General features: G+C 42.9%; 1 protein-coding gene across 1 annotated transcript in view; it reads right to left on the bottom strand.

Moving 5' to 3' along the window:
* Nucleotides 1-14,811, bottom strand: part of KLHL8 (kelch like family member 8) — a 191,314-nt gene that overhangs the window by 69,802 nt on the left and 106,701 nt on the right. Inside the window, exon 4 of the mRNA XM_082260853.1 lies at nucleotides 13,909-14,095. Coding sequence (XP_082116979.1) covers nucleotides 13,909-14,095 — 187 coding nt within the window. The remainder of the gene's footprint in view (nucleotides 1-13,908; nucleotides 14,096-14,811) is intronic.

Genomic DNA, 14,811 nt, shown 5'->3' with positions numbered 1-14,811 from the left:
TAAGGAGGGGAAGGACCCTCTACTATGTGGCAGCTACCGCCCCATTCCATTTTTAAATACTGGACACTAAGCGGTTTGCGAATCGTCTCTTGCCCCACATTCCCTACTTGATCCATTTCGACCACGTGGGGTTTGTGCCGTCCCGGGAGGCAAGGGACAATACGACACGGGCAATAGACCTTATTCACGCAGCTTGTGTTTCTCGCAACAGATTAGTGTTATTAACTGATTCGGAGAAGGCCTTTGACAGGGTGGCCTGGAATTTTATCAGGGCCACCCTGTCACATATTGGATTGGGCCCCCATATGTTGCAATATATTCTGTCACTTTATACTATCCCATCGGCGGCTGTTCGAGTAAATGAGTGGAGATCAGATTTTTTAAATTTCTAATGGCACCAGACAGGGCTGCCCGCTGTCGCCCCTTATTTTTATGTTGACATTGGAAACCCTGTTGTGTTCAATTCGTAGATCCCCCGACATTGCGAGGTTGCTGTTTTTGCGGATGACCTTATGTTCTTTGTCACCAATCCGATTAGCTCACTTCCAAAAATCCTGGGTGCACTTCAAGTATATGGCGCTTTATCCAACTATAAGATTAATCTGACCAAGTCGGCGGCGCTGAGTATCTCTCTACCTACGCAAGAGAAATGTTCTTTACGTATGTCCTTTCCGTTTCACTGGGCTAAAGGCTCATTGGAATACTTAGGCGTACAAATTACGGCTAACCCCCTGGACCTGTATAGAGAGAACCATCTCCCCCTATTGGGCAAGATTAAAGCAGACCTTTGTGTATGGCAGTTATTAACCCTAACTTGGGTTGGTCGGTGCAGTGCACTTAAGATGAACGTCTTACTGCGGATCTTATATATATTACAGGCTCTACCAATTGCTATCCCCCCCTCCTTTCACCAGACTAGGGTACTGTTTCGTTCATTTATTTTGGCCTATAGGTCCCCTAGGATTAGGCCTTCTGGATATTTCCTGGTATTATAGGGCCATACATCTGGTACGGGTGGTGGACTGGCACTGCAACATGGCTACCAAGCGTTGGGTAGGATTGGAGGTTGGCGAGGTTGGCCAGCAGACCCCTCCGGCCCCTTGGTCCACTTTCGCACCCACAGATACTATTCATTTACACCCTACAATAGGGGTTACATTACGAGAATCTCGATGAATACAGCACCACCCTAAGATAGCACCTGCTCCCTTCCCCCCTTATACCTATTCTGGGTAATCCGGAATTTCCACCTGGATGTATGAATGCCAGGATGAGAAGTTTGATGCAGACTGGCAAATCCGTCTACGGAATGTATGGCAGCAGGGTCCCATACCTACTCAAGGGGAAATAGCGGCTTGGCCGGATATAGCCCTGGACTATTTCGGTATTTACCAACTGCGACATTTTCTCATGTCCTTTCAGCGAAAGAGATATGTACCACGAGATTAAACCCCATTTGAAACTATATGTAGATCAGAAGACTCTCCTAAACATATGATATCTCTATTTCATTCATGGTTGACAGAGGAACAGAAGGGACAACAGCTGCCGTTTATGCGTCAATGGGAACGGGAGCTTGTAACTTCATGGGCTCCCAGGCAGATGGGACAAGATTTTGACTTTGGTACATAAATCCTCTATGGACACTAAATATCAGGAAATAGGATATAAAATCCTTACTAGGTGGTACAGAGTCCCTGTGGTGCTACGTAAAATGGATGTGAGCTGTTCAGATAGGTGCTGGCTATGTGGATCGGAGGAGGGGACAATGCTCCATATTTTCTGGGCTTGTCCCCTCTTATGTGCATTCTGGACTAAAATTGTCGTGGTTATCAAACATCTAACTACGGTTGAGGTGCGAGATGATCCTGCATTATGCTTGCTCCATCTTACGAGGAGCTCATTAAAAAGATACAGAAAGTGACACTTAGACTTCTTAATGCTGCAAAGGCATGTATACCATTAATGCTGCAAAGGCATGTATACCAGCTATGTGGAGACAAACCCAGCCACCATCGCATGTGCTGTGGTACTCCAAAATAAACGAAATCTATAAGATGAAAGAACTTACTCCCATCTTGAGAAATACGGAAGAACCAACTAGAGAGCCTGGTGGATACCATGGGTGCATTTCACTGGCACTGAAGCCTATCAACGCGAGACTGATGGACTAGATCCCTTGGTCCTCTCTCGTTGAACAATTAAATAGACCATCATAAAGGCCTCGGCCCAAATGTTAACAATTTACTTTAAAAAAAAAAATTTTTCCCCCCTCATGGGTTAGGGCAATGATTTTTTTTCTTTATATACGATACTTCCTCAATGGAATATGAGGAACTTACAGATGGAGTATATCACAAGTGTGTAATTTAATGTGTATATGGAATATGAAAGGGGGCTGGGTTCTTCCCCCCCCCCTTTTTTTTTTTTGGGTGGACCTATATCACATGTTTGTATTGCGTAGGGCACTACTTCCTTTTTTTTATATATATATATGGAATTTCTTTCAATGTTATACGAGATTTATATGGATTGCACTTCTTTCACATGTTTGTTTTTCAAGTAGGACACTAAATGTTTTTTTTTTTTTTGGAGGGTTGTTTGATGTATTTTACGACATGTATTGAGTAGACATTGACAAAATGTGCAATACTTGTATTTGTTTGGTCTTCCTTTTGTCTGGAAAAATGAATAAAAATTATAAAACCAGGTCTTATGCCGCCCTACACAAACAGACCCTGTAATCAGTCCGGGGACAGGCGCAAGTCGGAAGGAAAAAAACCTTGCCGGGGGACAAGAGCGAAACTCGATTTTGTAGCCGGACCTGATACAGGTCAGGGCACACCTTCATGCTGAAGGAGCCTTGTCTGTGGGTCTGGAGAAGCCCGCTCTTGGCTTGCCAGACCAGGTTCGTTTGGATCCTCCAGAGGATGCCCTGATAGGCTGGAGCCCTTGTCAGTTGACCCTGAGGGACAAAAAAAAAAAAAAAAAAAAAAAACATAAGCCGAGAAGGAGGGCCCACGTCTACGACGATCCTTTGCCCTTAGTAGCCTGCGGAAGAAAGGTACTCTTTCCCCCTGTGAGATATTTAATGAAATCCAGGGTAGCTACAAACAGGCGATATCCTTGAAAGGGGAGAGCAGTCGAGGCCCTTTTAGAAGTCTGGTGCGCAGACCAGCATTTGACTCAAAAGACACGCTGAAGAACCGCTGCCAAAACAAAGCCATGCCGCATCCAAAGAGCCATCACAGATAACTACAGCCCCTGGACCAGCTGGTCCGCCAGCTCAGCAAAGGCAGGGGGGAGCTGTTCTCCTTCCAGATCATGGCGTAAAAGCTTAGCCCGCTCAGTTTGTGACACCAGGGCAATGGTGAATACCGGCTTTAGTGCCGAACCAGCCAGAGTTTACATATTGCGGGCCACAGCCTCCACCTTCCTGTCAGCCGAATCAAAGGCTGGGGGACTATTTAACCAGAATGATAACTGCCTTGTTCATTCTGGAAACTGGAGGATCCACCACCCCTGGAACAGTCCACTTCTTAATAAGAGACTCTTCATAGGGGTATCACCTAGTAAATCCCCTAGGGACCCCAAGGGGACGCTTTAGTCATCCCCACTAACAACAATTCCGCCAAAATAGGCAGGAGAAGGAAACACCTTTGCCACTCTGGATGGCTTGTGAGTGCCAAAAGGGAACCTGCGCCTCCGTCGCAACTGCATCCTCCATCTTTAGGGTCTAATGCACAAAATCAGTGCTTCCACCAGCGCCTTTTCATGCACGGTTGCAGATGTGGGAGGGATCGTCCTCACTATCTGAGGAACATGGGCGCATGGTCACAGACCCAACAGGGTGTCCCAGATCCCACAGGGCTCCACTGTCATGGCCGCTGCTATTTTCAATGACAAACCACCTCAAAATGGCCACTGGACTACACAAACATGGCCACTGTGCTATAGGCACACAGGCTACAAGAAAATGGCAGCACCACAAAGCTCCCAGGGACCCAGGAGGGATCCATACTGGCAGGGGCCCCCAGCAGGTTCCACACCCCCCCCCCACACAGCTGATCTTCCGGTCGCTGGCGGAGCACTCCCCCCCTCCCATTGCCAGCATAACGCCCTGCTCCCACCCCAGGAGGTGGACCAGACCACCCACACAGTCCCAGCATAAGGGAAAGGGGGAGCTGGATGGGGGACAGGTGACAAGGGGGGGTGCCTGACGAGAAGGAGGGAAACCTGGGGGTCCGGCCATCCCAAGGAGGGGCCCACGTCTACCCCAAAACCCTTCAGGGGAAGAGGAGGCCCGCTACTCACCATACCAGGAACCAGGCGGGCACCGCTCCAGACAAAACCTCCTCTCCATCAAAATGGGGGGGGGGGGGGGGGAAGGGTGGTCAGTAGGAGGAATACTGCGAAAATGGGCAGAGACCCAGTTGTATGGGACCTCATGAGGCATTTAACCTGCAGGCCAGCCCCTGTCCAGTGGAGCCATGTTGCGGCCGACCTAGCATGCAGCTGAGGTCTGTGCGTTCTCGCTGGCCACTGGATCTAGATTATCCAGCCCATCGTCCAGTCCGGCAGTTGATTGTAGATCTCACAGGAAAAAAAAACAGGAGAAAAATTTCTATCTAAAAAGAAAAAATTGCCAGGACTAGAGATCCTAGCAAGGAACTAGGTCCTTACTCCTGACTAGACAGAAAAAAAAAAACAAAAAAAAAAACGGAGTACCTATAGCAGAGTGAGGGTGTATACCCTGGGGGGGACCGCCCATAGGCGTAGCCAGACTTTTTCTGCCTAGTGTCCTACCCCTGTAGGGGGCAGTATAACCCAATGGTTAAGAAATTCAGGAGCTTTATCAGTCAATGAACAAAAGAGAAAACCGTGTACAAAAAGATCTAGGATACAGTTGTATTCAAAATTATTCAACCCCCCCCAATGCTGTAAAGGGTTTTAGGGAATTTAGTGTACATTTGTAATTGTATTCAGAATGAAATCCTACAAGGACTTCTTAAAGAACCATATGCAACTAAAATGACATCAATTGGTTTTGTAATACAGTAGTAAATGTTTCTTTTGTGAATTCTTCATTGACACAATTATTCAACCCCTTAAAGACTACCACTCTGAAGAACAGAGGTTCATTGAAGTGTTTTCAATCAGGTTTTGAAAACACCTGTGGATGTCAGGGAGCAGCAATAAAGCCTAATAAGCACCAATTAGGCAGCTTTAAAATGACTGATACTAAGCTCCTTCTGGAAATTTACTGGTGTGGTTACAAACATGGTGAAGTCAAGAGAATGGTCCAGGAAGAGAAGAGGTGATTACTCTTCACAGGAAGGGCAATGGCTATAAGAAGATTGCAAAGATGTTAAACATACCAAGAGACACCATAGGAAGCATCATTTGCAAATTCAAGGCAAAGGGCACTGTTGAAACGCTACCTGGTCGTGGCAGAAAGAAGATGCTGACTTCGACTGCTGTGCGCTACCTGAAGCGTAGAGTGAAGAAAAGTCCCAGTGTGACTGCTGAGGAACTGAGAAAAGATTTGTCAGATGTGGGTACTGAAGTTTCTGCTCAGACAATACGGCGCACACTGCGTAATGAAGGCCTCCATGCCAGAACTCCCAGGCGCACCCCCTTGCTGTCTCCAAAGAATAAGAAGAGTCGACTGCAGTATGCCAAAAGTCATGTGGACAAACCACAGAAGTTTTGGGATAGTGTTCTGTGGACTGATGAAACAAAATTAGAACTGTTTGGGCCAATGGATCAACGCTATGTTTGGAGGAGGAAGAACAAGGCCTATGAAGAAAAGAACACCTTGCCTACTGTGAAGCATGGCGGGGGGTCAATCATGCTTTGGGGCTGTTTTGCTTCTGCAGGTACAGGGAAGCTTCAGCGTGTGCAAGGTACCATGAATTCTCTTCAGTACCAGGAGATATCGGATGACAATGTGATGCAGTCCGTCACAAACCTGAGGCTTGGGAGACGTTGGACCTTTCAACAGGACAATGATCCCAAGCATACCTCCAAGTCCACTAGAGCATGGTTGCAGATTAAAGGCTGGAACATTTTGGAGTGGCCATCACAGTCACCAGACTTAAATCCGATTGAGAACCTCTGGTGGGACTTAAAGAAAGCAGTTGCAGTGCACAAGCCTAAGAATGTGACTGAACTGGAGGCTTTTGCCCATGACGAAGATACCAGTAGATCACTGCAAGACACTTGTGTCATGCTATGCTTCACGTTTAAAAGCGGTTATAACTGTAAAAGGATGTTGTACTAAGTACTAAGATTGAATGTCACTTGGGGGTTGAATAAAACTGATAATGATGTGAGCACAGAAAAGACATTTGTGGTTATTTCATTATAAATGTTATATTTGTCTGACCTACACGTGCCTCTGATTTAATTGTAAGCAGGATGACTGAATGATCAAAATCAATGTCAAACTGGCCAAAACAATTTCAGTGGGGGTTGAATAATTTTGAATAGAACTGTAGATCACAACATACTTGACAATGGCTGAAACAAAAACACACACACACACACACACACAAGTCTATGCTGACCTGATCTTAATCACTTGCCAACCACACCATAGCCGAATAACGGCCAGGTAGTTCTGGGAGGGCATCTATTGGCGTCCTCCCGTGAACACGCTCCTGGGGCGTGCATACGGAAGCATCCATGATCTTTGGGCCCTAGGGACATCACCGATTGGGGTACAGGGCCAATGACTGCGGCCCTTTACCATGTGATCTCTCTGTCCAAAGACGGAGCTCAACAAAACCAGCATCATGTCCGGTTCAGCTCCTCTCCTCACTGATACAGCATTTGAGGAGAAGAGGGAGAAGCTGCAGCAGCATGAGTTTGCTTATGTGCCCACAGTGCTCATCAGCGCTAAATCCCCATAGTGCCACATCAGTTCCACTACAGTCCCCACTAGTGCCATCATTGAGAGCTTATCAGTGCCACCCTATCAGTGGAACCTCATCAGCGCCGGTCAGTACCGTAAAAAAAAAAAAAAAAAGCGTTTATTTTCTCTCCACATTTTCTAAAACCTTGTGGAAAAAGAAAATGACATGTTCATAAGAAGCATTATGCCTCAGAAAATATGTTGGGTGTTGGTTTTCCAAAATGGGGTCATTTTGTGGTCGTTTCCATTGTCCTGGTGCTTCAGGGCCTTCAAAAAAAAGTGTAAAAAAGGTAGTCAGGAAAATAGATAAGCAATTTATGTCCCTAGAACACCTGACGGTGCTCCCTGCATGTTGGGCCGCTATGTGGCTAGGTTAGGTTGTCTAAAAGTCTCACATGTGATATCGCCATACCCAGGAGGTAATGTATATTTGGCAAAGAATTGTGGAAAAAAAGTACAATTTCAAAAAAAAAAAAAAAAAAAAAACTCACCGTGCCTTTTACTAAATACCTTGGAAAGTTTACCTTTTAAAAAGGGGTAATGTGGGGATTTTTGTACTGTCATGGCTTGTTCGTGTCTCAAGAAATGATAGGCCATCAGTACATCAGGTGTGACCAATTTTTCAATTATTGGCACCATATCTTTTAGACTGACCTTAACAAAGACCAAATATACACTAATTTTGGGTATTTTTACCAATGATATGTAGCAGTAGAAATTTTGGCCAAAAGAAAAATTACTAATTTGTAAAATTTTATAACAAACTAAGAAAAATACATTTTTAAAAATGTTCTGTCTATAGAAATAAAAAAGTGTCGATTAACCATTTAAGTCCCTGAAGATTTTACCCCCTTCCTAACCAGGGCCTATTTTGCGATTCGGCACTGCATGACTTTGATAATTGCGCGGTCGTGCGACGCTGTACCCAAATGAAATTGACGTCCTTTTTTCCCCACAAACAGAGCTTTCTTTTGGTGGTATTTTTTGATCATGCGCTATAAACAAAAAAAGAGCGACAATTATGCAAAAACAACAATTTTTTTTAACGAGTAATGGCGGTGATCTGCAAATTTTTTTGCGGGACTGCGACATTGCGGCGGACAGATCGGACCCTTGACTGACATTTTTGACACTTTGGGAGTACCAGTGACATTACTACAGTACGAGGAGAAATGTGATCACATATAGCGCTTGCTTAATGTAAACCAGGTGAAAAAATTATAACCTTATAAATCACAATTCATAAAATTCATAAAATTATATATAAATATTCCAATAAATCAATGTGCATAACTTATTCATAAATAACAATCTATACACTTCTGGAGAAAATTATATATGAATAATCCACCCCTCAAAGTGAATAGTGATAAATATATAAAAATGTGAAAAAATGTAATATGTGTAATATGTGAACAGTCCAAATTTAATTCAAAAATAAAGTGCCAAGTGCTTCTTCCTTTATCCTTAAATAATCCCTTCGTTGTAGAAATGTATAAATTGCCAACTCACCAGACGGTGTGGGTCCTATGTACCTTACGGCACTAGGACCGATCGTGCTTGAAAAGAACCTTTCCAAGGTTCTAATGGACTCCCCCTGGGGATGGAAGGTGCCCCTCTGTAGTCTCACTCCACTACGAATAGGCTCCGGCTGCAGATGTGTATCCTCCAGCCACAGTACACTTCTTTGGGATATAATCCCCCTGCAGATCACCTCCAACCACGGGTGTAGGCAAGAAAATAAGAGCCGGATAGTGCAGTATTGTTTGAAAAATATTTTTATATATAAATTGCACACACCCCGTACACTCCAAATGAATGGATAAATCTTAAATACAGTCCCGGTGAGGTGATAAAAAACAGGTGGGAAACACTTCCAAGTTCAAACAGATACAGTCCAGTGATATAAACGTGGTGAAAAATCCATAAAATCAATGAAATCCGTGATAACAAACAAAACAGGACCGTCATACACGCTGAGCAACGAGTGGAGAGCGGAAGTACCGGTATGCGTTCCACTCATGCCCGTATGACGTCACGATGTGCGTTCCACCTAACGCGTTTCGTCATTGGCTAAGACGTCTTCAGAGGTGGAGTCTCACGTCTGCCCAGATCTTTTATATTGGAACTGCCGCTCTCCACTCCGCCCATCTCCGCCCATTAATTTTTATCTGGAAACAGGACGTGAGTCCGTGTCCCCGCAACAGTGATCTACTATAGTGGGCTTTGATGTACATTGTTCCAGCTCAAAATTTTCCATTTTATTGCTATCATATTGGCGGCTCTACTGTGACATATCCGATGCTAATTAAACCGCTATTTTGACATTATCTCCAATCCGCCCATCTCCACCCATTATTTTGTCCGGAAACCGGACACAAGTCCGTGTCCCCGCAGCAGTAAATTACATTGATGGGCTTTAATATACAATATTCCAACACTTCATGCATACTTCACAATTAATATCATATTGGCGGTTCTATTGTAGTGTATCTAATGCTAATTTTAAACGCTATTTTACCATCATATCTGCAGTATCCGAACCATGAACTTTATCTTAAAATTTATATTTTATTAAATAAATTAAAAATTGGAACTGCATATATTTATGTGTTAAAAATAGGTAGGAAATATATTATGAATAATTTATTATTAATAAACTACGAGGATGGCTTATAAATAAATATTAATTTTATACAATTTTAAATATATAAAAAGTATTCGTGGACATAATAAATAATTAATTAATAATTATAATAGATCAGAATGGATTAAAACTTCTATTTGTATAATAAAAAATAATTTTGATCAAAAAGTCTACTTATATAAAAAAAAGGTATGAATAAAAGAATATGATATATTTATTATTAAAAGTGGATAAATTATTAAGGATTAGATATAAAGCAATTAATATCCATGTCAATGTTCATTCCCTTGGGCTGCAAAGTAGACAATTCATAGATCCACCTAGATTCGTTTTGGGAGACTGCGATTCGCATGTTGTTCCCTCGCCAGTGTTGTTCGATTCTATCAATACCTTGGAAGGATAAAAAAGTGGCATCTCTATTGTGTACCATTCTAAAATGTAGGGATACGCTATGTTTTCTAAAACCTTTCTTATTAGCGATATGCTCTCCAATTCGCACCCTCAATTCTCTACAGGGGCACGTAAGGAGATAAGTGACATGTGTACTTTTACATGTGATTAATTTCTTTATTTTGTATTTCTTTTGGGTCACCTTGGACTGGAATTCAAGTACTTGGCGTTTTCTGTTTTTTATGGTTCTGCAAGGTTTGCACCTTCCACACGAATAAAAACCTTTGTAGTCTAAAAAAGTTAAAAGTCGTTTTGGGGGGTCTGGCACATTCTTCACCAATTTGTCCCGAAGGTTAGGTCCTCTCCGGTATATGAACTTAGGGTGGTTCGGAATGGCTTCTTTTAGCTTTTCATCCCTCAAAAGGAGGTGCCAGTGCTTTTTTATGATGTTTTCCACTTCTTTGTATCTCACATTATATTGTATGATAAAATTTAAAGAGTAATCCTTATTATCCTTTGGTTTATCTTTTAGAAGCATTTTCCTATCCATACTAGTAACATCTTCTCTGATTTTTTCCAATGCATTCCCTTTTTCTTGAAACCTGTTGATGATCATATCCGATTGAGTCATGAAATCTTGCTCATTACTACAGTTCCTCTTCAAGCGCATAAGTTGTCCCTTAGGGATTCCTTTTATCCAACTGGGATGGTGTCCACTGTGGGTGGGGATATATCCATTCCTATCCGTTGGTTTAAAGTGCGTTTTTGTGCATAGTCCTTCTCCCTTAAAAATTGTAAGGTCTAGATAGTGCACTTCATCCCTATCCCACGCCCCGCTGAATTTTATCTTGTAATTATTTATGTTCATTTCTTCTATATATTTCTTTAGAGTTTCTTCCGAGCCTTTCCACACAATGAACACGTCATCTATATACCTTCGGTACATCACCAGTTCATCTCGTTTCTTTCCATAGATTCCATAGTTCCAATATAAAAGATCTGGGCAGACGTGAGACTCCACCTCTGAAGACGTCTTAGCCAATGACGAAACGCGTTAGTTGGAACGCACGTCGTGACGTCATACGGGCATGAGTGGAACGCATACCGGTACTTCCGCTCTCCACTCGTTGCTCAGCGTGTATGACGGTCCTGTTTTGTTTGTTATCACGGATTTCATTGATTTTATGGATTTTTCACCACGTTTATATCACTGGACTGTATCTGTTTGAACTTGGAAGTGTTTCCCACCTGTTTTTTATCACCTCACCGGGACTGTATTTAAGATTTATCCATTCATTTGGAGTGTACGGGGTGTGTGCAATTTGTATATAAAAATATTTTTCAAACAATACTGCACTATCCGGCTCTTATTTTCTTGCCTACACCCGTGGTTGGAGGTGAACTGCAGGGGGATTATATCCCAAAGAAGTGTACTGTGGCTGGAGGATACACATCTGCAGCCGGAGCCTATTCGTAGTGGAGTGAGACTACAGAGGGGCACCTTCCATCCCCAGGGGGAGTCCATTAGAACCTTGGAAAGGTTCTTTTCAAGCACGATCGGTCCTAGTGCCGTAAGGTACATAGGACCCACACCGTCTGGTGAGTTGGCAATTTATACATTTCTACAACAAAGGGATTATTTAAGGATAAAGGAAGAAGCACTTGGCACTTTATTTTTGAATTAAATTTGGACTGTTCACATATTAAATTTTTTCACATTTTTATCTATTTATCACTACTCACTTGAGGGGTGGATTATTCATATATAATTTTCTCCAGAAGTATATAGATTGTTATTTATGAATAAGTTATGCACATTGATTTATTGGAATATTTATATATAATTTTATGAATTTTATGAATTGTGATTTATAACGTTATAATTTTTTCACCTGGTTTACATTAAGCAAGCGCTATATGTCATCACAATTTGTGATCACATTTCTCCTCATACTAGCACTCGCACCTTTATATAGCAGCTGCATTTAATATTTAACACTAAGCACTTTAATTATTTATTTATTAAGTTATCAATTAAAATCACACAGGGTCTCCTAAGAGACCCTCCTCCTTTGGCGCGTGAAATATACATTGTATATTTTTCTTTACATTACTACAGTAATCTGTGATAAAATATGCACTGTTACTGTAAAAATTACACTGGCAGGGAAGGGGTTAACTTTATTGGAGAAGGAGGGGTTAAGTGTGTCCCTGGGGGCGTGTTTCTAACTGTGAAGGGATGTGGCTGTTTGTGTAACAGAGAAATACGATCCTGCATAGCAGGACCGTATTATCTCTGTTCTTACACAGGGGAGAATGACAGGCGGCTTTGTTTACATTAGCCGCCTGCCTTTCTCCCTCTCCACCCGACGATCGTGAGTGACCGGCAGACATCGGGTCCGCCGGTCACACACGCGCGGGGGGGGTCAGCGAACGAGCGGGGGCAGGAGCGCGCCCCCTAGAGCCTCACAGGCTAGTGACGTACCCCTACGTCACTTTGCCTGTGAGAGGCTGACTGCCGCTGTATATAGTCGTGCGGCAGTCGGCAAGTGGTTAAATACTACTAAAAGAAAGCTCTATTTATGTTAAAAAGAGTTTTTATTTTTATATGGGTACAGTGTTGCATGATTGCTGAAAGCTGAAAATTGGCCTGGTTAGGAAGTGCAAGTGGGCAAGTGGTTAAAGTGCCTGTCCTGCACAGTGCAAGCAAACTTGAGAGGTTAAGGTTACATCTAAAGAAAAGTGGAGAAAATTTAAAAAAGAGGACCTAGCAACTGATATTCTTGATAAGTGCATGCAAGTTAGGTAATGTATACAGCAAGTGTACCACCAAAAGTATTTCGTACTTCATACACATAAAACCACAGTAATTCTGACAACACATTTGTTTCTCTTTGCAAAAGGATGGAGACATCTTCGTTCGTGCATAAGCCAGAGTGGGTATTTTATAAGGAGAATACAAAGTCTTGTAAAATCCTGGTGCCTATGCTGTTCCCTAATACAGTCTTGCAGCTTTTATTTGCCACAAATATGTTGCAGTCGGATCCTTGAGATAAAGAAGACTAATATATAATAATATTTCCACCTGTCTGCAGCAGACTGATGACAATTAGTCTAAGCAAAGTCATTGGAGTGAAGCTTAAGCGCCGGTTCACACTGCAGGGACGCTACTTCGCACCGCGCCGCGACCTCGGAGCGGCCGCCACGGACTTCATAACATTGAAGTCTATGGCGGTCGCCTCCGGGTCGCCCCAAATAAGCTCCGGACCCTTTTTCTAGGTCGGAGCGACTTGTGTCGCTCCTATTAGAACAGGTCCGCAGCTTCCCTATGGGAGGCGACCTGCAGCGACCTGTGAGGCGACCAGGTCGCCTCACAGGTCGCCCTAGTGTGAACCGGCACTAAAGGTGGCTTATTGATAAAAGAAATGCAATAAAATTAAGCAATCTACAGATTGACCATCTAGAGGCAACTTAAAGTGGTTGTAAAGGCTCAGGGTTTTTTTTTTTTAACCTTCATGTACTCTATGCAAGAAGGTAAAAACCTGTGTGCAGCTGCTCCCCCAGCACCCCAAATACTTAACTGAGCTTCATCTCGATCCAGCGATGTGCACGAGAGCAGCAGCTCTCCCTGGTCGCTTTCTCCTCACTGGCTGAGACAGCAGTGGGAGCCATTGGCTCCTGCTAATGACAATCACAACCAGCGAGCCAATGAGGAGAGAACCAGGGCGGGGCAGAGCCACACTCAGTGTGTGAAGGGACACACAAAGCAGCAGCTTGGGAGTGAGCCTGCTCGGGTGCTCCCATAGCACCAGCACAGAGCAGGCAAGTATGACATAATTAATTTAAAAAAAAAAAAAAACTGCCTTCGCTATCACTTTAAAAAAAAAAAAAAAAAAAAAAAAAAAAGTCATGCACAACCAGGGGCAACTTAAGCATCTCAAACACCACTTCTTACCGGCAGTCTGTTTTCTTGGTGCAGTGCGGATTGTATATTCAAAATCAGGGACAGCCCGGCTGCTTAGATGCAGGTGATAATTCCTCGCTTCATCCAGCAAATCTCTGCATTTCAAATCCTTTGTTATTATCTGCTCTTTGGCCACAACAGACATCAAAAATTCAATGGGTAACATTGGCAATCGAACCTGGAAAAAAATGCACAGAGATCTGCAGGGTTTACAACATTGTTTAGGAACTTCTAACCATAAAAAAAAGGCAAAAAAAAAAACTAACCTGAACCAATTTTCACATATGTATAAATATGTATTTAGGTTGCTATTGTATTAGCAAGCATTTGCAGGTGATGGCTTCCTATAGTCTACTATACAGGGGTCCTGCTGTGCCAAGGTTTACATTTCTACATATTCATAGTGCAGCCTTACCAATTTATAGGCACTCACTTTATGGTAAGGATCCCTTCACACTTGTGCAACTTGTCATGCAACTTTGGACATCAGAATAGCACAACATGCCGTTGCATGTTTTCCAATGATACCCATTCATATATGCGCAACTTAAAGTTGCAGCAACTTCAAAGTAGTTCATGCACTACTTTGGTCTGACTTTCATGCAACTTGAGGGCCATAGACTTCAATGTTAACCCGCAGAAGTTGCATGAAATTCATACCTGAATGTTTTACAATGCAACTTGTGTGCAACAGTAGTTCATTAAAACTGGTCAAATCCAAAGTCCTGTCCAAGTTGCACCCATCCAAAGTCAGCAACTTTGGAGTCGTACAAGTATTATGGGGCCTAAAGTATATCTAAAGCCAAAACCTCTTTGCCATCTGTTTCATTGGGGAGATTTTCCTACATTTACTGTCTAAACTATTCAACAAGGCCCCCCAAATAAGGGAAAGCC

The sequence above is a fragment of the Pelophylax lessonae genome (genome assembly GCF_965119305.1).
Source record: "Pelophylax lessonae genome assembly, chromosome: 1".
Classification (NCBI taxonomy): Eukaryota; Metazoa; Chordata; class Amphibia; order Anura; family Ranidae; genus Pelophylax; species Pelophylax lessonae.
The sequence above is the reverse complement of the archived record's forward strand: the minus strand, read 5'-3'. Positions and strand labels throughout refer to the sequence as shown.